General features: G+C 42.6%; 1 protein-coding gene across 2 annotated transcripts in view; it reads left to right on the top strand.

The window, feature by feature from the left end:
• The window catches only part of ESYT2 (extended synaptotagmin 2), a 100,183-nt gene that overhangs the window by 47,885 nt on the left and 28,197 nt on the right, over positions 1–24,101 (top strand). For both annotated transcript variants that reach the window (XM_025378900.1, XM_025378901.1), the window contains exons 7-13: positions 8,653–8,708; positions 14,301–14,421; positions 17,613–17,789; positions 19,681–19,763; positions 21,047–21,095; positions 22,448–22,537; positions 23,015–23,110. In XM_025378900.1, coding sequence (XP_025234685.1) covers positions 8,653–8,708; positions 14,301–14,421; positions 17,613–17,789; positions 19,681–19,763; positions 21,047–21,095; positions 22,448–22,537; positions 23,015–23,110 — 672 coding nt within the window. The remainder of the gene's footprint in view (positions 1–8,652; positions 8,709–14,300; positions 14,422–17,612; positions 17,790–19,680; positions 19,764–21,046; positions 21,096–22,447; positions 22,538–23,014; positions 23,111–24,101) is intronic.

Raw genomic sequence — 24,101 nt, 5'->3', positions numbered from 1 at the left:
TTTCACACTCCTCACACCTCACACTTTGTTCTCACACTTACACTTGTTCACTTAACACTTGTTCTCACTTGTTTTTTCACACTCACCTCTCACACTTCATTCTCACACTCGTTAGTTCACTCTCACACCTCGTTCTCAGTCACACTTGTTCTCTCACTTGTTCTTTCACATTCACACCTCTCACATCGTTCTCACACTCGTTAGTTCACTCACACCTCGTTCTCAGTCACACTTGTTCACTCTCACACTTGTTCTTTCCCATGCACACTTCTCACAGCTTGTTCTGTCACACTCTTTCTCTCACACTTGTTCTTTCACACTCACACCTCTCACACTTTGCACACTCAGTTCACTCCTCGTTCTCACACTTGTTCACTCTCACACTTGTTCTTTCACACTCACACCTCACATTTGTTCTCACTTGTTCTTTCACGCTCCTCACACCCCTCACACTTTGTTCTCACACGTTAGTGCATTCACACTTCTCACTCGTTCTTTCACACACCTTTCACACCTCGTTCTCAGTCACACTTGTTCTCTCTCACACTTGTTCTCACTTGTTCTTTCACGCTCATACCTCTCACTTTGTTCTCACACTGGTTAGTTCACTCACACTTCATTCTTAGTCACACTTGTTCACTCTCACACTTGTTCTTTCACACACCACACACTTTGTTCTCACACTCAGTTCACTCACACTTGTTCTCACTTGTTCTTTCACACTCACACCTCTCACACCTCATTCTCAGTCACACTTGTTCTCACACTTGGTCTTACTTGTTCTTTCACGCTCACACCTCTCACTTTGTTCTCACACTCGTTAGTTCACTCTCACACTTCGTCCTCAGTCACACTTGTTCACTCTCACGCGTGTTCTTTCACGCTCCTCACACCTCTCACACTTTGTTCTCACACTCGTCTCACACTTGTACTTGTTCTCACATGTTTTGTCTCACACTCGTTTTCACACTTGCTTTTATGTTCTCACACACTCATTCTCACTTATTCTCACACTTATTTTCCCTCACGGTCATTCTCACATTAGTTCTCTGTCCCTGTTTCTCACACAGATTCACACTTAGCCTCTCACACTCTTCCTCTCACACACATTCTCATACACACGTGTGCTCCTTCTGTCTTCCCACTCTCTCCCTCCGTCATTCCAGCCTCTGGCTCTTGGTCCTTCACCGTTCCCCATGCCCAGGGACAGGCCTTTCAGTGCCTTCAACATGGGGACCCCTTTGCTTGGCACCTTCTTTCTTGCATTCAAATCTCTCTTCCTTTCAAAAGCCAGCAGAGTTCTTTCCTTCCACAATTCCTGCTCCTCCCTCCCTGACGATTAGTTTCTCTGAACTTCAGGAGCACTTAAATGTATCTGTCTTTTCAACAAGGCCTACACTGGCATGCCCCCCGTTGCCTGACAAGCTTATACTAAAACTGCCTTGTTTTGCGTTTTTAATACTCTGTCGTTGATAGTTAATATTCTTTTTGAGGTTCTGTTTTAGACAAAATAATGAAGTTGTTTTTCTGAAATGATTCTAAGACAAGTGGTCAGAAATAGTCTCTGTTTGTTTGGTTTATGTTTGGTCAGTTGTGCTTTGATTATAGATGGTTTCTCATCTGAGATTAAAGTGGGACAGAACTTCAAAAGTAAAAGGGTAAATGTTCACTGTGATGCTTATGTGGCACATGTGCTAGTCTTTGAGAGTGGCGAGAAAGATCTTAATTGCTCAAAGGGATTTCCAGGGAAGGAAGCTCTCAGGTAATGACTGCGGTCGCAGGCGATGGGCTTGGAACCAGGCTCATGGCTTCTGTGCATTGTCTGACTTAGTCCCCACAGGATGGGATTGTTCCCGTATTACTGGTGAGGAAAATAAAAGCCAGAGTATATTTAAAATGGAAACTTTTGTAGGGATGCCTCTGGTATTGAAATTTATTCTCTAAAATCTCCCAAATTGTAGTTTAAAGTTTAGAAACTTTGTTCTTGAGTGGTGTCTTTTGTAGGTAGTCATTCTCAGTGACAGATTTGGAAATGGATATTTAGGGTGTCACAATAATGGGGTCTGGGGCCCTTATTGCCATTTAGTAGCAGAAACCAAGATGGATGCTGACCATTTAAATGTCTTGTGCCTGTCGGTCTTGTGCAGCAGAGGACTGCCCCCCCCCCACCCCAGGGCCAAGAACCCCCTGTTCATAAGCTCTGCACAGCCTCTGTAAGCAAATACCCGAGTCAAGGTCGCTAGGTTTAGAAGCGAATATGAGCTGGGGCTGTCTGCCCGTCATTCCACGGAGAGAGACTTCGAAGCAAGTGAGAAGTCAGTGAGCAAGATGAGACACATCAGAGACAGGAGCAGGTAGGTCGGTTTAGAGCAGAAGGGGCCGCAGCGCCATCTGCACAGCCGTCCTTAAAAATCAATGTTTCTCCCATGTGGGTCCAGTGAAAAGATGAGGATTTCATTCTGTCCTTGGCTTATCTAGTTGTGAAAGGCAAAAAGTTACAGATAAGATTTCTTCCTCTAGGTCTTAGTTTTCTTCGCTGTGAAACTAAAATAAATGATTTTCTTAGTTCTAGGACTAACTCTAAATTTGAAGACCCACTTTTTAACCTAGTTTTATATGTAATTTTCAAAATGTATGTCTATTTGGCTTCTTTTTTTCTTGAGATGGAGTCTTGCTGTGCTGCCCAGGCTGGAGTGCAGTGACTGTTCCCAGAAAGAATCGTAGAGTGGAGCGCACCACTGCAGCCTCACTGTCCTGGTCGCAGGCAGTCCTTGTGCCACCACACCTGGCTCTCTTGCTTTGTTTTTGAGCTTACTCCCATAGCCCTTTGTGCTCTTTGCTATAAATAGAAACTTCTTCCTATATTTGATGCCTTTGATCTTTTGTTTTGATAGTCAAAAAGCCACCTTTCAGGTTTCTAGATAGCCTTAAGGAAGTTTTATCTAGATAGTTTGCCTACAAGAAGAGCATTAATACTACCCATTTATGGAGGTTTTACTTGCCAACTTTGGGCAGTTTTTATCATTTACAATCTAGCAAAACGTTTATGTCAGTCCCCTCCCAGGCCTTTAAAGTCTTCATGTTAACAGGAGGCTAGCGGTTTTGTCAGCTGTAAAGTTACATCTTCTGTTCCTTCAAACAGAAACATACTTTTTAATCTAAACAAGTAGATACTTTTCTTGGGAGCATGCTAAAAAAAAAAAAAAAAAAAAAAAAAAAAAAAAAAAAAAAAAAAAAAAACTGGAGGCCAGCCAGTCACATGGTGTGGTGTCATTTTTCATAGCACCTTTATACACGATATAAAAAAGTAGGTTTCTTGCATCAGCTGTGAACATGTTTCGGATCTATGGTTCTGAATCTTGGTGAGGAAGAGCATTGCATCCTGCAAAAGCCTGATGAGTCAGTTAGCTGGAGAGACGGTGCCATCATTCTGGGTTGCAGTTCTGGTGAAGTGAGTAGGATGTTAACACTGCTGATGGAAATGGTTTTCAGATTGCCACGTGGAATAATAGTATGGAACGTGACATTTCAGGAATAGGAGGAGATTCTTTCATTGTTTTCCTCCATCCACTTTGTACATTTTTTAATAGCCTGCAACTAGTTACATTTATCTTTTTTTTTTTTTTTTTTTACGTTTTTATCCATAATACAATTAACTTGACTAAAGCCAGTGTCTGTTTCATGTAAATATATTAACAGGTCCAAAATCACCAACTAAAATTAGCTTTATACTGACTTTTTCTAAAGTCAGTCCTTGTCTCACCCAAATATTTTAACAAGTCCAAAAATACCACATAGCTACTTGGAACATATTAAAGTCTCATTATAACATAAATTTCAAGTATTCTACGTTACAGACTTCTCCTTGAAAGATAATGACATTGAAAAATGCTCTTAAGAGAATTGTTAATTCTGTTTCCCAAAACTTCCTGGATAAAACAATTGTACCTTAATGCTATTAAGACTATATGCTAGGTGGTTTTTTCTTTAAGTAACAAGACTGACATATAAAATATGACCACGACATTTAAGATGAAAGTGTTCAGGGCACACCTCGCTTTATTGTCCTTTGCTTTATTGCACTTGGTAGATACTGTGTTTTTGCTAGCTGAAGGTTTATGGCAGCCCTGTGATAAAGAAGCCTGTCCGTGCCATGTGTTCACTTCATGCCTCTGTGTCATGTTTTGGCAGTTCTCGCAGTATTTCACACTTTTGCGTTATTATTATGTCTGTGACTGTAATCTGTGGTCAGTGATCCTTGTCGTTTCTAATGTAATTATTTTGGGGGCATCACAAACCACGTCCGTGTAAGAGCGCGGATTAGTCCATTCTCACACTGCTGTAAAGATACTACCTGAGATCGGGCAATTTATAAAGAAAGGAGGGTCAATTGACTTGAGGTTCTGCATGGCTGGGGAGGCCTCAGGAAACTTAGGGGAAGTGAGGCACGTCTGACATGGTGGCAGGAGAGAGAGAGTGTGCAGTAGAAACAGCCACTTGTAGAACTATCAGAACTCGTGAGTACTCCCTCACTATCATGAGAATTGTGTGGGAGAAACTGTGCCCATGCCAATCACCTCCTACCAAGTACCTCCCTCGGCACGTGGAGATTACAGTTCGACATGAGATTTGGGTAGGGACACAGAGCCAAACCATATCAAACAGCCAAGTTAATTGGTAAATGTTGTATCTTCTGACTGCTCCACTGACCGACTGTTCTCCTATCTCTGCCTCTCCTGGATCTCCCTATTCCCTGAGACACAACAATATTGAAGTTAGACCAGTTAACAACCCTGCGGTGGCCTTTCTGTATTCAAGTGAAAGACAGTTGCACACCTCTCACTTTCAGTCAGAAGCTGGGTGGATCACCTGAGGTCAGGAGTTCAAGACCAGCCTGGTCAACATGGGAAAAGCCGTCTCTACTTAAAAAAAAAAAAAAATTAGCTGGGCGTGGTAGCGTATGCTTGTAGTCCCAGCTACTTGGGAGGCTGAAGCAGGATAATCGCTTGAACCTGGGAGGCAGAGGTTGTAGTGAGCCAAGATGGCACCAATGCACTCCAGCCTGGGCAACAGAGCAAGACTCTGTCTCCAAAAAAAAAAAAAAGAAAGAAACGAAGCTAAAAATGATTAAGCTTAGTGAAGAGGCCATGTTGAAAGCCAGCACAGGCTGAAAGCTAAGCCTCTTGTGCCAAACAGCCAAATTGTAAATGCAAAGGAAAAGTTCTTGAAGGAAGAGAAAAGTGCTGCTCCAGTGAACACACCAATGATAGAGAAATAGCCTTCTTGCTGATAGGGAGAAAGTTTTAGTGCCTGGAGAGATGATCAGCCCAGACATTATATTTCCTTAAGCCAGAGCCTAATCCACAGCGAAGTCCTAACTATCCACTTCGATGGAGACTGACAGAGGTGAGGAAGTTGCAGAAGAAAAGTTTGAAGAGGTTGGTGAGGTTCAAGGAAAGAAGCCATCTCCGTAACATAAAAGTGCAAGGTAAAGTAGCAAGTTGTCTAGAAGATCTAGCTAAGATCATTGATGAAGGTGGCTCCACTAAACAACAGATTTTCAATGTGTATTAAACATCTTCTGCTGGAAGAAGATGCCATCTGGAACTTTCCCAGCTAGAGAGGAGAGGTCAGTGCCTGACTTCAAGGCTTCAAAGGACAAGCTAACTGTTGTCACAGCTAATGCAGGTGGTGACTTTAAGTTGAAGTAAGCACTCATTTTCCATTCTGAAAAGCCTGGGGCCCTTAAGAATCATGCTGAATCTGTGCTGCCTGTGCTCTATGCCTGGAAAAACAAAGCCTGGATGACCTTTTTCCACGCTGGTTTCCCAAGTATTTTAAGCCCAGTGTTGAGACCTGCTGCTCAGAAAAAAAAGAGTCCCTCAAAATATAACTGCTCATCAGCAGTGCACCTGATCACCCAGGAGCTCTGATGCGGCTGCACAAGGAGTTGAAGGCTGTTTTCTTGCCTGCTGACACCTCCTCCATTCTCCGGCTCAGGGATCCAGGAGAAATTTCAACTTTCAAGTCTTATTATTTAAGAAATACATTTTGTAAGACGATTGCTGCCACAGACAGTGATTCCTCTGATGGATCTGGGCAAAGTAAGTCGAAAACCTCCTGGAAAGGATTCACCATCCTAGATCCCATTGAAAACACCAGTGATTCGTGAGAAGAGACAAAATACGAACATTAACAGGAGTTTGGAAGAAGTTGATTCCAGCTCTCATGGATGACTTTGAGGGGTTCAGGACTTCAGTGGAAGAAGGAAGTGCAGGTGGAATGGAAACAGCGAGAGAACTGTAGTTAGAAGTGGAGCCTGAAGAGGGGACTGAATTGCTGCAGTCTCAGGATCAAAGTTTAAGGATGAGAAATTGCTTTTTATGACTAACAAAGAAAGTGGTTTCCTGAGATGGAATCTACTCCTGGTGAAGATGCTGCAAACATTGCTGAAATGACAATAAGCGATTTAGAATATCACATAAATTTAGCTGATAAAGGAGTAGCAGAGTTTGAGAGGATGACTCCGATTTTGAAAGATGTTCTACTGTGGGTAAAATGCTGTCAAACAGCGTGGCATGCTACAGAGAAATCTTTTTTGAAAGGAAGAGTCAGTCAGTGCAGCAAACTTCACTGTTGTCTTATTTTAAGACGTTGTCACAATCACCCTAACCTTCAGCAACCACCACCCTAGTCAGTCAGCAACCATCAACACTGAGGCAAAACCCTCTACCAGCCAGATTGTGACACGCTGAAGGCTTAGGTGATCGTAAGCATTTTTTAGCAATAAAGTGTTTTAAAATAAAGGTATGTACATTTTTTTAAAGATATAATGCTATTGCACACTTAATAGACTATAGTTTAAACATAACTTTTGTATGCCTTGGGAAACCAAAAAATGTGTGTGACTCACATGTTGCAATATTCCCTTTACTGCACTGCTGTAGAACCCAGCCCACGATATCGCCGAGGCATGGCTGTGTAGGAAAAATTCTTTATTTCTTTATTAAATAGCATCTTTGAATTGTATTCTCTTTACTGTTCTTTTAACCACAATGGCCTCATCTGATTTTATTTAGATGCTTACCTGCCGCTTTCCTTGACACAGCCGCCCTTTCTTGAAGTTCACGTGGCTCCTGTGTCTCTTGGCTCTGCGGATGGAACAGTCACCATTGGGGATCCTCTGATGGTGCGCTGTGCAAGGTGCTTGCATTTGAACCTGAGTCGAGTGCAAGATTCTGTGCTGCATCTTTGATATGTTCTTTTTTTTTTTTTTTTTTTTTTTTTTGAGACGGAGTCTTGGGCTGATATGTTCTTATTTCTTGAAGTAGATTTGTGATCAGGAGTAACAACCTTCAGAACTAAATGATAGAATCCTGTTACGATGCCCTCTTAAATCTTAGTTTCCTCATAACAGGTATTTTTGTATGACCAGAATATTTTGTTGTGGCAGGGAGTACCTGTTCCTTTTTAAGTTCCGTGAGAGAAATGAGAAAGGAAAATGAGCTCTTCAGTCAATGTTTATAAATATATTCATATGATTTAGATGTAGAGGTTTAGCCAGGTGGTTCAATGGGTGGACTAGGGAAAAGCATTTATTTTAAGGGGGAAGTAAAGCATAGGTTGATACTGATGTTTGCAGTCCAGTTTGAAGATTAGTTGCCTATTTTTTCCTTCCTAATTTTTATATTTATATCTCATTTCTGTTACACTGAGAAATCTTAGCCTTTCAGGATCTTAAAAATTTTTGGTTTTTTTTTTTTTTAGTTCTATCTGTAAGAATCTTGACTCTTCCACTTTATATTTGCTTGCAAGCAAAAAGGGATTCAAGCAGTTTTGTTACTCAGCTATATGCGTGACTGAGATCATGCAATTTTACTTAGAATTTCTTCTACAAATATGGAGCACAAGTAATTTTATTATGTGCTGTTAAAGGAACATAATAGGAAAAGCAGTATTTCTAATCAATAGTTTTTACCAACCAACATCTACTTAATGGAATGTTAGTTAACTGTATGGGAATTATTCTAAGATAAACACAGATGTCGAATGAATGGGTAGAGCACGGTCTGCTAATTGGAAAATACAAAGTAAAACAATGATAAAGTCCGTTATTTAACTGCCAGATAGGCTGGGTTTTAGTATTGTTTTTGGTGAGGTATGTGAAAAGGACATTTTCATACACTTTGGGTGGGAATGTAAATGGGTACAGTATTTTTGGAGGGCAGGTAGGTACTATCTATTGACATTAAAAGTGAATATAAGCCTTTGACCCCAAAATCTGACTTTTGGAATGCTAGTCTATATATGTATACAAGAACATGTATGTAAAAAGGCATTCCCCGAATCATTATTTGTAATTACAATAAAGAGAAACTGTCAAAATTCTAAGTGTCCATCCACAGGAGAGTGGGTAAATAAATTATTTTATGATTTTACTAGCAAAAACTGTGACATTATCAAAAAACAAAAAGAGGCAGGTCTCCACGTACTACCAAAGAAAGGTGTCCTTGATATATTACGAAGGATGAAGTGTGTGAGTCTGTGTTGTGTACTAACACATTTTGTCTATAAAGAAACAAGTCTGTGTGCACCTGATTTGATAGTTGGAAGTTGTTTGGAACTTAATATTTTGCCCTTGTTTTAAAACAGCTTTTAGAAATTAACTGGACAGGACTGACGAATCTTCTGGATATCCCTGGATTGAAGTAAGTCTCATGCCTGGTCCCCGAGGCTTAGCGTTCGAGGGCGTGTTGTGCATTTTCGATGTCTTGACAATAGTGTGAGAATGGTTAAGACCTGCGTCTGCCAGGTGAATGGGTGCCTTCTCTACAGGCCGTCGTGAGAAACAAGCAGAGGCACAGGGGCTTCATTCTGCCCACAGGGAGCTGCTGGGAAGTGATGGGCCAGGGCAGGAGGGCTCTGGAGTGCCAGCTGAGCACTCAGTCTTCATTTGCTTTTGTTCACCACAAGGTGTCTTGCTGGCCTTGGCATTTTAGAAAACTAGAGGCCTTTTAATATTTTGTAAACCAGTTTGCCAATTTGGTTTTTTTTGGTTTTTTTTTATCTTCTCAGAAACAATAAAGGAAACTTTAAAAGGAAGTGCTTTCCAGGGTCTCTCCAGCCTATGGCTACCCCACCCTTTCCGCATTTTTTTTTTTTAAACCTTTATTCCATTCCTTTTTGAAAGTGGTTGGGGACAGTGTGGACTTTGCCAGTACTCTTCAGTGTGAGAGCTGAGGAACTTGAAGTTCCATATCATTTCACTGGGAGTCCTTTCATTATTACACAGCGATCTGGTGTCTAAAACAGGAGAAAAATGTTGCGTAACAAGTATCTGAGGCCCTGGAGAGTGCACCCCTGCTCAGAGACAAGGAGTCATTCTAGTTACCATGGTCCCGTTACCTGAAACAGTGCATGGGGCTGTGGATGGCAGACCTGTTGGTCACCCCCAAATAGGAAGTTTTGAAATTACAGCCTCTAAATGCTTTTGCTGACTTTACCAGTTTTTTTGAAAGTTAAAACAGATCACCTTTGGGTTAAAGTTATATGTTTCTAGTGGATATTTTCTAGTGTGATTTGTTTTTCCTAAAATAGTTTAGAAAATTATGAAACTTGGTTTCAGACTATTTTTTTATTCCTGTATATTTGTTTATGCCTCTGAAATGGCCTTTCTAAAGAGTTTTGTTTCATTATTAGGGAAAAATTAGGACTTTAATTATCTGAAGCACAGTCATAATAAAAGTCCTTTTTAGGTGCTGTAGTTTACTGGATACAGAAAATGCTGTGATCTTTAAAAGATCTGCGGAAAGAAAGCACGACTTTAAAAGATTGGTTAAAGAGTTCATTAACATTCTGGTTGCAAGCAACAAACCTGACTCAAGTGGTCTTAAGTAGGTAAATAAGTAAGTTTCTTTTCTTTCCTTTTTTTTTTTTTTTTTTTTTTTCTGAGATGGAATCTCTGTTGCCCAGGCTGGAGTGCAGTGTTGCTATCTCAGCTCACTGCACCCTCCGTCTCCTGGGTTCAAGCAGTTCTCCCTGCCTCAGCCTCCCAAGTAGCTGGGATTACAGGCGCATGCTGCCACACCCGGCTAATTTTTGTATTTTTTTAGTAGAAATGGGGTTTTGCCATGTTGGTGAGGCTGGTCTTGAACTCCTGACCTCAGGTGATCCGCCTGCCTTGGCCTCTCAAAGTGCTGGGATTACAGGCATGAGCCACCGCGCCTGGCCAGTAAATAATATTTTCAAAAAGCAGTTTATTCACTCTTCCAACAATGGGCGCCCACTGCCTGCTCTGAGCCGGTCACAGCTGCTCGTGCATGGGACACGCCTGTGCTTGTTTCCTGCTCAGCAGCTGGAGTGCTGACGTGTCCTCTGAGGGGTTTCAGATGGAGCCATGTTGGCACCGTAAGGGCTCTCTCTCCAGTTAAGGGCTCTCTCTCCAGTTCCTGACCCATGTAGAGTGGGCGTGTCCCTCGTGGGCTGGTTTTCAGGCAGGCTCTTGCTGTGCCTGCAGCTATAAGCCTTTAGTCTGCGGATTTAGTCACCTTTCCCCCTAGGTCCTGGCCTGACTTGTGTGTGCAAAGACCACCCTTGGACAGATTCCTGCGACTCCCGACGATCAGGTTTCAATCTCCAGGACATTCCTACAGAAGGCAAAGAAATGGATAACTTGTGTGAAAAAACTCCAGTGAATGGGGGTATCCCTCAAAGCAAAAACTTTCACTAGAAGTAGGGGGAGTAGATACTATTTAGCCAAATGGAACAAACATTCACACACATCAGTGTAGAAAAAAGTATTTGATTTTGCCTCCCTTCAGTATCACAGGAGTACTGAAATAAAACAGCATTATTGAGCATCTACTCTGTAAATAGCGTTGTATTAATACTGGCAACCTGAAAGGGCAAAGTCGAAGAATGTCTTCTGCCTTGGCAAGCCTGCAGTTTGGGGAAGTTGATCCCTGATTCATTTTATTTAAAAGTCATTCACACATACACACGTAAATACAGAGATACATACATGTATAGCTCCATTCTATTTAATAATTTATATGTTGGCTTTTTTTTTTTTTTTTTTGAGACGAAGTCTCACTCTGTCGCCCAGGCTGGAGTGCAGTGGCCGGATCTCAGCTCACTGCAAGCTCCGCCTCCCAGGTTCACGCCATTCTCCTGCCTCAGCCTCCTGAGTAGCTGGGACTACAGGCGCCCGCCACCTCGTCTGGCTAGTTTTTTTGGTGTGTTTTTTAGTAGAGACGGGGTTTCACTGTGTTAGCCAGGATGGTCTCGATCTCCTGACCTCGTGATCTGCCCGTCTCGGCCTCCCGAAGTGCTGGGATTACAGGCTTGAGCCACTGCGCCCGGCCTATATGTTGGCTCTTTTTATACAGTAGTCATTTCTAGCAATTTTATTTTTATTTTTCATTTTTTTAGAGAGAGATCTCATTATGCTTCTCAGAGACTGGCCTCAACCCCCTGGGCTCAAGGGCTCTTCCTGCCTCAACCTCCCAAGTAGCAGAACTATAGACTTGAACCACTGCTCCCGCTTCTCTCTCTTCTTTGTAGATTTTTTATATATGTAATATAATGAACCACTGCACCCAGCTCCTCTTGTCTTTTATGTAAATTTTATATATGTAATACAAAAATATACTCCTATATATAGAATTATGTCATTAAAAATATATCCTTATATAACAGATAAATACACATACACCATTCAAAAAATAGGCTGCTGTATAAAAGGGAGATGTAAAAATATCTCTTCTGAGTTTATATATATAGATATACATAATTTATACACAATTATGTAGATTTTATATAATACAATTATGTTTACATAAATGTTATGTACTGAAATTTAATAGGTATGTATGTAAAATTGGGGCGACTAGTTCTCACTGAGTCTATCAAATAAATCACAGCTATAGCAACTCTTAGGTTATAAAAGTGAATATTAAATAACTGTGAGACCAAATGCAGTGACTCACACCTGTAATCCCAGCACTTTGGGAGGCTGAGGCAGGTGGATCGCCTGAGGTCGGGAGTTTGAAACCAGCCTAGCCAACATGGTGAAGTCCCATCTCTAATAAAAATACAAAAATTAGCTGAGCGTGGGCACACGCCTGTAATCCCAGCTACTCGGGAGGTGGAGGTTGCAATGAGCCAATATCACGCCATTGCACTCCAGCCTGGGCAACAGAGTGAGACTCTGTCTCAAAAAAGAAAGAAATTTTAAAAATAAATATGAACTTAACATAATGAAATCTTGTACCAATCTTTATAAAATGAGCATCCACATGCTATATTAATTGATTATAAAAAGAAACCCCAGACGTTGTAGTGTAAGAATAATGCCTGAATTCCTTCACTGCACCATGACTTTGGGCTATCCCTGTTAAATATCTGCTGTGTTTTGATAAGCGGCTCTGAGCTGAGTGTTGAAGGCGTGAGAAGGGCGAAGATTATGGTGGAAACAAAATACAGGCGATGAGCAGTCGTGGTTCCGAAGGACACACAGGGAAACAGTGACTCCCAAGAACGTAACCAGTACAGGAGACGCTTCTGTGGAGACTAGGGGAGCAGCATCCACACCCCGACAGTTCGGGGCCGTGCGGGGCGTGGTGGGCTGAGGAGGCACAGCGAGGGCCCCCCCTAGGGAGCTCTGTCAGCTGCTGTGGCCTCCGAGGCCGGGAGTCTGTGTGGGAGAAAGGTGGGTGGGTCCTGCCCCTGCGTGGTGAACACACAGCCTGCATCTGCTGGCTGAAGCCCTCCGAATCTCTGGGAGTATTAACTATCTGAATAACTGAACTGTTCATAAGTAGAATAGTGCTACATACGGTTTTTCTTCTGGGGGGCTTTTCAAGTTTTTTTTCCATATTAAACTGTAAAGTCCTTGAGGTGCTGGGTCATCACATGTGGATACTGTCCTGCAGTGGGTGCTTGGACTTTATTTGTTGAACGTTCATGATTATCACTGTCTCAGTGGTTATTTTTGTTTGTAATTATTTATGTTAATAATTTTAGCATCTAAAACTTTACTGGCGAGAAGCAAAGTACTTTTGCAACTTCAAAGTTCAGGTAAAGGTGTTATACAGCAATGAAACTTACGTTTATAAATGTTTTTAAAAGTGCTGCCACGTACGCATTATTTAATTCTCACGGTTACCCTAGAGAATAGGATACATATATGTTTGTTTGTTTAAGTAGAGATGAGGGGGTCTCGCTCTGTGTTGCCCAGGCTAGTCTCCAGCTCCTGGGCTCAAGCGATCCTCCCACCTTCGCCTCCCCAAAGTGTTGGGATTACAGGCGTGAGGCACCATGCCCGGCCAAAAAAGATATATTAAAAGTACATCTTTGACCAGGCATGGTGGCTCACGCCTGTAATCCCAGCACTTTGGGAGGCCAACGCGGGTGGTTCACCTGAGGTCAAGAGTTCGAGACCAACCTGGCCGACATGGTGAACCTTGTCTCTACTAAAAATACAAAATTAACCAGTCATGGTGGCACGTGCCTGTAATCCCAGCTACTTCGGAGGCTGAGGCAGAAGAATTGCTTAAACCCGGGAGCTGGAGGTTGCAGTGAGCTGAGATCATGCCATTGTACTCCAGCCTGGGCAACAAGGGCAAAACTCTGTTTCAAAAAAAAAGCAAGTATATTTTTTCCTTTAGCCTAAGCAATTGTATTCACTTTACTTAGTTTGCTGTGCAGTGATGTATTTCAAACTTATTAATGTGTTCAATACTCGAAGTGTTGGATAATGGATAAGAGAGAACAAAGTAAGTTCTCCTTCAATGGGGGCGAGTATACAACAATGGAGAAATGGGATGTGTGTATAAACAAGAATGGGCCAGTGAATATTATTCTCTGTACTTATATATGTATGTTTGAAATATTTTATGTTAAAAAAGTCAGTGAAGTGTATTTTAGTAAATAAGTATACAATCTGCGATGAAGTAGGAATACATTAAATGTTGTTTAGGAAATTATGAAGTGTATTAGGTTGGTGCAAAAGTATTTGTGGTTTTTGCCATTTTATTTGCAAAAACCACAATTACTTGTGCAATAACTAGAATTTTACCTTGTGTTCTACAGATAAATTCTGTATCATAGTCTCCATAGTAGTATCACAGCTGAAGTATTGCAATGAGGGTTGTAAATACTGCACGGGAGAAATGAGGTAACTCCTACCCTGTAAATAAGCGGGACGTTACATCATACTCGTGGTAAGTCTGTTGTCGGTGTTGAGAGAAGTGTTCGCATGTCTGATGGTCCTTTTGCTCTTTTTGTCTCCCAACGAACAGTGGTTTATCAGATACTATCATTTCGGATATGATATCAAATTATCTGGTGCTTCCCAATCGAATCACCGTTCCACTTGTCAGTGAAGTTCAAATAGCTCAGTTGCGGTTTCCTGTACCAAAGGTAAGCGTGTCCTGGCATCCACTCACATTGAAAGACAGATCTTGGCTGCCTGTGGGTGTGGCATTGGGTGCCATGACTCTTTGTCTCTCCAGCGGCCAGCTTGCCACATGGGTCTTGATGCCTTGACTGTTGCTCGTCCGCCACTCTCCTTAAGAGACTTGACTGATGGGCGCTGACCCTAAAGCTCGTCACAGAGATAGCAGGATGGTTCTCCCCCCAGAGCTGTGTTCCTCAGAGGGGCCGGTAGAGATTTAAATCTGCAGAGGTACATGGCACAGACATCTTAGTTACCTCAGACGCACATACTGCATTTGTTTTTATTAAAATGGACAGCCCTTTTATTAAAATGGACAGGCACCAGTGTTCCTGGCAGTCATGATGAGAGCTTCGTATAATAACTCGTATATTTTCTCTCAGCTGTTAGAATTCTGTTGCCTCTGAAGCCATTTAATGAGTAACCTGGTAGAAGCAGCACTGATATAACAGCTGACCTGGATAAAATGGAAAGAACAGAACTAGATTTTTGTCGCAGCTCCTGAGTTTAGCTGTAGCTTTGCTTTTGTGGGCACATTACTTGGCGTAGCTGGGCCACAGTTTCATCGTCTATAAAATGGGACAGCACCCGCACACAGAGCTGGTTGCAGATACTGATGTCACCTTCATTTGAGCAAACGAAATAAATAACTGCAAGGTAGTCAAGAACATGAGATTCCTTCTGCTGACTGTGGAAGGGGTGGGTGGAGTGAAGGATCTCTCATGGGCTAAAGAGAGCTTTTCAGTCACTCAGGTGTTGGATCCCGTGTCTATTTAGTCTACCTGGACTTTGGACTCCAGAAGCCAAGTGAGCATTACCATCGTGGTGGTGTCTGTAGTAAGCAGTGCACACCACGTTATTTGTTTTTACTGAAACAGGACGTGGTAAGTTGGTCCTGTTTCAGTGGGTATATTGTTTTTTTTTTTTTGTTCGCTGAAGTAGAAGCAGATCGCTTTCTCCTGATGCCTTTTTACTTTTTCTGGTTTAATTAGATCTAAATAATGGTGCACAAGTTAACAGACACGCAGAGGCATCCTTATATTTTTTAAAAGTAACAATATGCCAGTTAATTTGGTGCTCAAATTGGTTATATCATTGGCATTCAACAGCTTTAATGTGATGCTGTATATTAGAAAAGAATGTCTTTTTTCCTTAACTTCTGACTCTCACCTCTGGAAATGCAGGAATCCCTTTACATGTAGAAATCCTCGTGCTCCTCTGCACCTAAGTCTCTCATGCTCTGAGTACAGGTGAGCACCTGAGCGTGCCTGGATCTGGCTGCCCTTAGCTACATGGGCCTAACAGCCAGTGCCCTCAATAGATGTGGCCAGATTATCCCAGCTTTAGACGTATGAAAATATAAACAAGAGCTGCTTCGAGTTTTTGAAGTGTGTTCCTCTGTGGAGGGACATGTATTCCTGTGCTGACTGAATGAGGAATATCACTCTGTGATTTATTTATTTATTTATTTATTTATTTTTTTGAGACAGAGTCTCGCTCTGTTACCCAGACTGGAGTTCAGTGGCGCAGTCTCGGCTCACTGCAAGCTCTGCCTCCCGGGTTCGCACCATTCTCCCACCTCAGCCTCCCGAGTAGCTGGGACTACAGGCGCCCACCACCATGCCCGGCTAATTTTTGTTTTTTAGTAGAGAGGGGGTTTCACTGTGCTTGCCAGGATGGTCTTGATCTCCTGACCTCATGATCCACCCACCTTGGCCTCCCAAAGTGCTGGTCTTACAGGCGTGAGTCCCCGCGCCCCGCGCCCCGCGCCCGGCCATCACTCTGTAATTTTATAAAAGGATCTGTGGGGGCAGAATGCTTCCTACCAAAAGGTGACTTGAACATCTTTGTTTGCCTTGGAAGAAATAAGAGGGAATTTTTTATTCTTTTATCAATAAAACAGTATTTTAGGGAAAGGACTATGTTTGTTTGTTTGTTTATTTTGAGACAGGGTCTTGCTCTGTCGCTCAGGCTGGAGTGCAGTGGCGCCATCTCAGCTCACTGCAAGCTCTGCCTCCTGGGTTCAAGTGATTCTTACAGCCCAGCCTCCTGAGTAACTAGGACTACAGACATGTGCCACGATGCCTGGCTAAATTTTTTGTATTTTTAGTAGAGATGGGGTTTTGCCATGTTGGCCAGGCTGGTCTTGAACTCTTGGCCTCAAGTGATCTGCCCACCTCAGTCTTCCAAAGTGTTGGGATTACAGGCATGAGCCACCGCGTCTGGCCAAGAGTATGTTTGAAGTCTATGACTAATACGTATTTCAAAGTTGCAGTTTTATTCTCTCTTTTTTTTTTTTTTTTTTTTTTTTTTTTTTTTTTTTTTTTTTTTTTTGAGACGGAGTCTCGCGCTGTGTCACCCAGGCTGGAGTGCAGTGGCGCGATCTTGGCTCACTGCAAGCTCCGCCTCCCAGGTTCAGGCCATTCTCCTGCCTCAGCCTCCGAGTAGCTGGGACTACAGGCGCCCGCCACCACGCCCGGCTAGTTTTTTGTATTTTTAGTAGAGACGGGGTTTCACCATGTTAGCCAGGATGGTCTCGATCTCCTGACCTCGTGATCCGCCCGCCTCGGCCTCCCAAAGTGCTGGGATTACAGGCTTGAGCCACCGCGCCCGGCCTATTCTCTCTAAAATAAGTTTAATGACACCATTTCATAGGATTATTCTAAAAATGGAACAGCATAGTTACTGCATGTCTAATGCTTAGTGACAGGTCTGATACAACCTCTCGTGTTATTACTCACTGTAGCACCAGGATCTAGTACAGCTTGGTGGCCTGTGTCACCAGCCTCCTTGAGATAAGCACAGTGCTGTGCTGGGTCCTCTGCACTCAGCATCCCTCTGCCAGGAGCGCCACGTGGGGCTGCCCGTCCTCGTGTCTCTGTGGAGGGATCATCACTCCAGAAGCCCCTCTGTTCTCCTCTGAGCCAGCCCCGCCCGGGCACTGCTGCCTTGCCCTGCTCTTGTTTTTCTCAGCACCTGCTTCTCCTGTACATGCTTACCGCGTTTCCCTGCTGCTGGGACGTAATTGGCACCAGAGGAGGGTCTTTGTTCCCTCTGCATGCCCAGTTCTTGAGACAGAGCCAGACACGTAGCTATCTTCCACGCCAGTTAAACGAGCCAGCCAAGGGTCTAAACTTCAGTTTGTTCTTCTTTTCAGGGTGTTCTAAGGATACATTTTATTGAAGCTCAGGACCTTCAGGGGAAAGACACTTACCTTAAGGGACTTGTCAAAGGGAAGTCAGACCCCTATGGAATCATTAGAGTTGGCAACCAAATCTTCCAAAGCAAAGTCATCAAGGAGAACCTCAGTCCAAAGTGGAATGAAGTCTATGAGGTAGGGTGTCGTGTCCGCTGTGTCGCTGGGGCGGTGGGCTGAGCCCTGAGCGGGGTGGCCAAGCTCTCATTCCAGCATGGTCATGTGGGACTGTGGCTAATTTAGGCCATCATTTCAATGTTCCTTGTTTAATTTCTCAAATTTAAAAAGTGTCATACCTTCTCTCCCTACTACACAACATTCTTGTCATGTCAACAGGTAATGTTTTAAACCTTAATTATGTAATGCTATCATACTAAATGATCAGCAAAATATTTTTCATAACGTGAGTAGCTTGTCTTTCTAAGTATAAAATGTTACGTGCGGCCGGGTGCGGTGGCTCAAGCCTGTAATCCCAGCACCTTGGGAGGCCGAGATGGGCGGATCACGAGGTCAGGAGATCGAGACCATCCTGGCTAACATGGTGAAACCCCATCTCTACTAAAAAATACAAAAAACTAGCCAGGCGAGGTGGCGGGCGCCTGTAGTCCCAGCTACTCGGGAGGCTGAGGCAGGAGAATAGCGTAAACCCGGGAGGCGGAGCTTGCAGTGAGCTGAGATCCGGCCACTGCACTCCAGCCCGGGCAACAGAGCGAGACTCCGTCTCAAAAAAAAAAAAAAAAAAAAAAAATGTTACGTGCAGTTATTAATGCAGTAAACACAAAAATGAGGTTAGTTATATACCTCCTTGCAAGTTTTTTTAAAAATTAGGACATCTTCACATGTCAATGAATAGAGATCTACATGATTTTTAATAACCATTCCATTGAATAGACACCTTCATCTGTTTACCCAGAGAGGCCTAGGGCATTCAGGTCGGCATTACAAACAGTGCTGTACAAGTAGAATGTGAGTGTCTCTTTCTTCACTCAGCCAAGTTTTCCCCAGATAAAAGCTCTTTAAAGTGAAATTGCTGGATCAAGAGTTATGCATTTTTAAAGGACTGAAATATCTGTAGAATTACCCTTCAGGATAGTCGCGTGATTTACACTCCACCAGTTTTTAAAGGACTGATATATCTGTAGAATTGCCCTTCAGGACAGTCGTACGGTTTATACTCCACTGGTTTCCTCTCCCTGACTCCTTTGTCAGTCTGGTCTCTTGCCAATTTCTTACCCTGAGTGGTGCTAAGCAGACAACTTGTGGTTATTCCAAGATAGCATCTGAGTGGAGCCACTTCAGGACTAGAGCGATGTGTCCTGGATCTTTGGTCTGTCTCTTGCCTTGCACCAAGCTTGTGGTGACATACCATGACCTTGTTTTGGAGTGATTGAACTTGACCTATTGAGACACAATCCGGGATCCCTAGAAACAAGCGCAGTAGACACGGTCCAGGATCCCTAGAAACAAGCGCGGTAGACACGGTCCGGGATCCCTAGAAACAAGCGCAGTAGACTGTTACTGTGTGGCAGGTGTTTCAGTGACCTCCCGCATCAAGAGGTGTGTGTGACTTGACAATAAGAAAATAAGTGTTCTAAAAAGAATTTACTGGCTGGGTGCAGTGGCTCACACTGGTAATCCCAACACTTTGGGAGGCCGAGGTGGGTGGATCATTTAAGGTCAAGAGTTCGAGACCAGCCTGGCCAACATGGTGAAACCCTGTCTCTACTAAAAGTACAAAAATAAGCTGGATGTGGTGGCACGTGCTGTAATCCCAGCTGCTTGGGAGGCTGAGGCAGGAGAATCGCTTGAACCCGGGAGGCGGAGGTTGCAGTGAGCCGAGATTGTGCCACTGCACTCCAGCCTGGGCGACAGAGCGACACTCCATCTCCAAAAATAAATAAATAAATAAATAAGGATTTACCACGAGAGAAAAGTACGTGGTCATATTTACCACAGTCATCAGTCATCATACTCCGTGTATGACTCTATTAGTAAAAATGTGCTTAACTACTCACCGTTGATGTTTTAGGCTTTAGTGTATGAACATCCTGGACAAGAATTAGAGATTGAGCTCTTTGATGAAGACCCAGACAAGGATGACTTTTTAGGAAGGTAATTAAAACCCTTCGTGGTTATTGGAGGAGGGCATGGGGTCGGTTTTTTTTTTTTAAATAAAAAATATGTTTTAAAATACATTTATATGCTTGTTATATATTCATTAAATGGTTCTTAGATACTACAATTGTTTCACCTTGGATTTCTTAAAACATTTTGATTCCTAAAAGTTTCACATTTAAGAGAAGTGAATCTGCTAGATCTGTGCTGTCCATTACAGCAGCCACTAGCCTTAAGTTAATTAAAGTTAAATAAATTAAAAACTCTTTCTGAGGGGCACTTTCTTTCTTTACAAGGCTTAATAGCTAGCTACATGCAGAACCTCCCCCGTGCTGAGTTCTAGTGGAGAGTTCTATTTCAGATTGCAAAAATGGGTTTTTTAAGTTTTTTGAGTTGCTGTATTAATTTTTTCAGGATATAGTAATTCACATTGGGAAAATAAATATTGATTTGTTCACTTCAATTGAACAACTAGTATAGCTTTAAAAATAAACTTTTAAAATGGTTGTTTGACCACCATTTGTTAATAATATCAATTATTTCTAATTTAATTAAGTTACTATTTGACTGAATTAATTGTGGCAAAAAAGAAGTAGGATAGAGTACATTGGAGAGGTTCATACCTCATGAAGAATGGCCTTGCATGTTATGGCCTGACTTCAGAGTTCATAAGACTTCCTAGGACAACTAGGAACAGTTGAGAGATTTTAAGCCGGACAGGGATAGATCAGGTGCCATCTAGTTGTATCTGGCATCTGCGGGTGGTGCCAATCTTGGAAGTACAGGAGGTTTAGGGGAACTGGAATGGGCCTCCTCTCAGACGCACCGAGTGAGGGCGTCCATCGGGCTCGGTGCAACGTGGGTCTAGAGCCTGAAGCAAGGGTAGGGGAAGGTGAGGTTAGCGTTCACTGTGCAAGTGAGGAATCCACAGTAACACACAACCCTACCGAGAGGATGTATAAAATAAGAGGGTTGAGATGCTTTTAACATTTTTTGATGCATATAACATTGTAGGGAAGATGAGTTGTTTTTGTTTTACAACTCTAACCTCAGCTGGGTCAAACTCAGTATTCTGAGCTCACAGAAACTCTACCTCACTCTTACTCTCCTGACACTGGGGGTGAGCTGGAGGAAGCTTGTGGAAGAATAGTCTGTTCCTTGATAAATTATTAGCATTTTGTTGCATTTCTGGAGTGCTTGTTCCTAGACAAATGCTTAAGGTTGTTTCAGGAAGAAATGTGTTTCTATGTTCTAAAGTTGTCGTATTGTTATTTTTATAGTCTTATGATTGATCTCATTGAAGTTGAAAAGGAGCGCCTTTTAGATGAAGTAAGTTTCCCTGGAGTGTTGGTTTATTGACAGTTGTTGACGGAGTCCCTGCCCTGTGCCGGAGCGGCCACGAACCACCCCTTCACCATCACACAGTGCAGGAATCCTAATTAGTATGACATGAACGGCATTTACGTCACAAATACTAAGAATTTAGGCCTTTTAGAAATACCAAATGAAAGAAAGAAATTTAAGAGTCCATTCAGGTGCGTGTTGAGTACCTACCATATGCTGGGAATCCTTACGGATATGAAGCATAAACTGACGTTATTGCAGACAAACAAGCGATTCCCTGCAGGAGTAAGGGCAGGGATGTGCGAGATGCCCCCTAGTGATGGAGATTTTCAGGTGGTTGGAGAAGGCACAGTGCGGCCAGTGAGGCGTCTCTCGTGAGAGATGCCTGTAGAGACAGTGGGAATTCATGGCAAGGAGACTCGATTTCCACCATTTTATTGCTCTCAGAATAAAAAGAATCAAAAAGAAAACATTTGTGGTGGCTTCTAAAAGGTGGGTAAGATTTAGATAAGTGAAGAAAAATTAAACAAAAATGTTAAATTCTGCTGCTTTCATAATCACACGTTTCCCTCCCTTGAGTGTTCAGCATTCATTGGCCGTGACATCTTGTTTTCCTGAGTGTGCCAGGCACTGGATGGATAGTCCTGCTCATGGCATCTATCACTTCGCGTTTGAGGAGCATCTTTGATTAATTATTTTGTGATTTTTAAGCTGATACAAGTGTATATACTATTTTATTAGTATAGAATGATGAATTAGAACAAACAGATTACATCGTTTGATACTGAAATTCAGTATTTGGAATCAATGTTGTATTATCTCTTGTCCTGTACATTCCATTAAATGCCATTGGTGGAGCATGCTTGCCTACAGACACAGGTGTAGGCCTGTGGTCCCAGCTGCGGGGGAGGCTGAGGCAGGAGGATCACTTGAGCCCAGCCTGGGCAACATAGCAAGACCCCTTTCTCAAAAAAAAGAAGTCTATTCATACAAGACTTTACTATCTCTACACAGTGCTGGAAAACATTTGAATTCTTATGTGTAAAGTAGGAATGATACTAGTACTTGCTTAGGGTTTCCGTTGGGGTCGAGCGGTTGGTGCGTGTAAAGCACTTAGAATGGTCTGCTCACCCCTGCTGCTGTCATCGCCTCCAAACGTGCGGTCACTGGCACCCACAGCGTAGAGCTGGATATGGTGAGGCTCAGCCTTCACGTTACTGAGAACTGTGGATGCCTCACGGTTAGTGAGCAGCATGGAACATTTGTAGAGACTGGGTTTAATTTGGATTTTTGATTCAGAAGAACTTTTGCTGAACATAAACATTTTTTCTCCTCAGTGGTTCACTCTGGACGAGGTTCCCAAGGGGAAGCTACACTTGAGACTGGAGTGGCTCACGTTAATGCCAAATGCATCAAACCTCGATAAGGTGCTGTGGAGTGTGTTCTCTTGAAAACTACCTAACCAACTACTCCTCATAACTGAGATCGGTCTCTCTCAGTTGTGTTGCTACTTGATTTTTTTAGCAGTTATAGCAGTAATTTTCCTTATTGTGTATTAAGTCAGTACAATAGCATCAGGGATAAATTAAAGATAATGGAATTTTAGAAATGAAATGTATAGGTCATTCATGCCTGTTTTATCAGATCTTCGGTTTTGTGCTTGTTAAAGTGCAGGGATTTGTAGAGCCAGAAATCACCTGAGTGCTTCATTTAATTGACTTATATATGGAATAATAGTCTTGTTATTTAAAAGGTATTTATTGTTTTAGTTCTGTCTCTATTACATGGATTGGATGGTTTCTCACCTTTCTTATTTTAGCGTAATCAACATGATACAATCAGACAGAAACGGTCTCTAATCCTGTGGAAACATGGCTGCTAAGGCTTTTTTCCTATCCTTTTAGGTGCTAACAGACATCAGAGCTGACAAAGACCAAGCCAACGATGGTCTTTCTTCTGCATTGCTGATCTTGTACTTGGATTCAGCAAGGAACCTTCCGGTAGGTAACACAGTGGTAACACCTTTGGGTGCTTATTTCCCAGCAACTGCTCTTGCTCGTAACTACTGCTTTGGCAGCACTCTGTGTCACCTGTTCTCGTCGTGTGTTTTCACTTCACATCCAAGTGCAGGAGAGTGGCAGTGGAGAGGGAGACGTTAGTGTTTGCTCTGGGAGTACATGCATTTCTGTTTATACATTTAGCTGGATTTATCCAGTATATAGGAAAAGAAGATGAATAGTGGTTAGGAGGAGAAGATAACTCCTTAGAAAATCACTAAGTATTAAAACTTAGTTGCCTTAGGATGGAAATTGTCTCTATTTGGAATGGGAATAAAATGAAGCAGCTCTGATTACAAAATCCAGACTCATCCTGGCTGTCGCAGGGCCGTGCGTGAGCGGCTGGGCCTTGGCGATCCCTGGGGTAAACATTAGGTGGCAGAACGGTGCTGCTGTACGAGCGAGCCGGCCTCTGGGTGCCTGGGATGTTTCTTGCAGAACAAAAGGAAGCCATGTCTCAGAATGACCTACTGCCAGATACAAGACACTCTGTGCCTGGAAACATATACTTTTGTTTGTATCAGAATTGTTCATTCGTGGAGAAAAACTGTAAAATATCATTTTATAGGTAATAACTCTAACCACGGAGAAGGAAGATCTTACTAATTCAATCTTGTGAGGCATAGTGTGCTCTCCCGTCATCCTACCTTCAACCCTGCTAGTGAGGATAGTGGTGTGGTCCTTAGTCATGGCATCTTGTTTGATGATTTTGGAGTGCCCGTACACTTGTTGACTAGGCACTCAGTCTTTATTTCATCATGTCCACAGCCACTTTTGTTGGAAGAAAGACTGTTGCCACCCGGTGCAGAAGTTTCTTTCCTCCCCAAGTTGTCTATTGCATAATGCCTCTCTACAGTAAATACTCATCCCCCAAGTGCATTTGTACATAAATTGTCTTCCTGTGTCTTGTCTCCCTTTGTCAGTGTTTACAGGG

The sequence above is a fragment of the Theropithecus gelada genome, chromosome 3 (genome assembly GCF_003255815.1).
Source record: "Theropithecus gelada isolate Dixy chromosome 3, Tgel_1.0, whole genome shotgun sequence".
NCBI classification, from domain to species: Eukaryota; Metazoa; Chordata; class Mammalia; order Primates; family Cercopithecidae; genus Theropithecus; species Theropithecus gelada.
The sequence above is the reverse complement of the archived record's forward strand: the minus strand, read 5'-3'. Positions and strand labels throughout refer to the sequence as shown.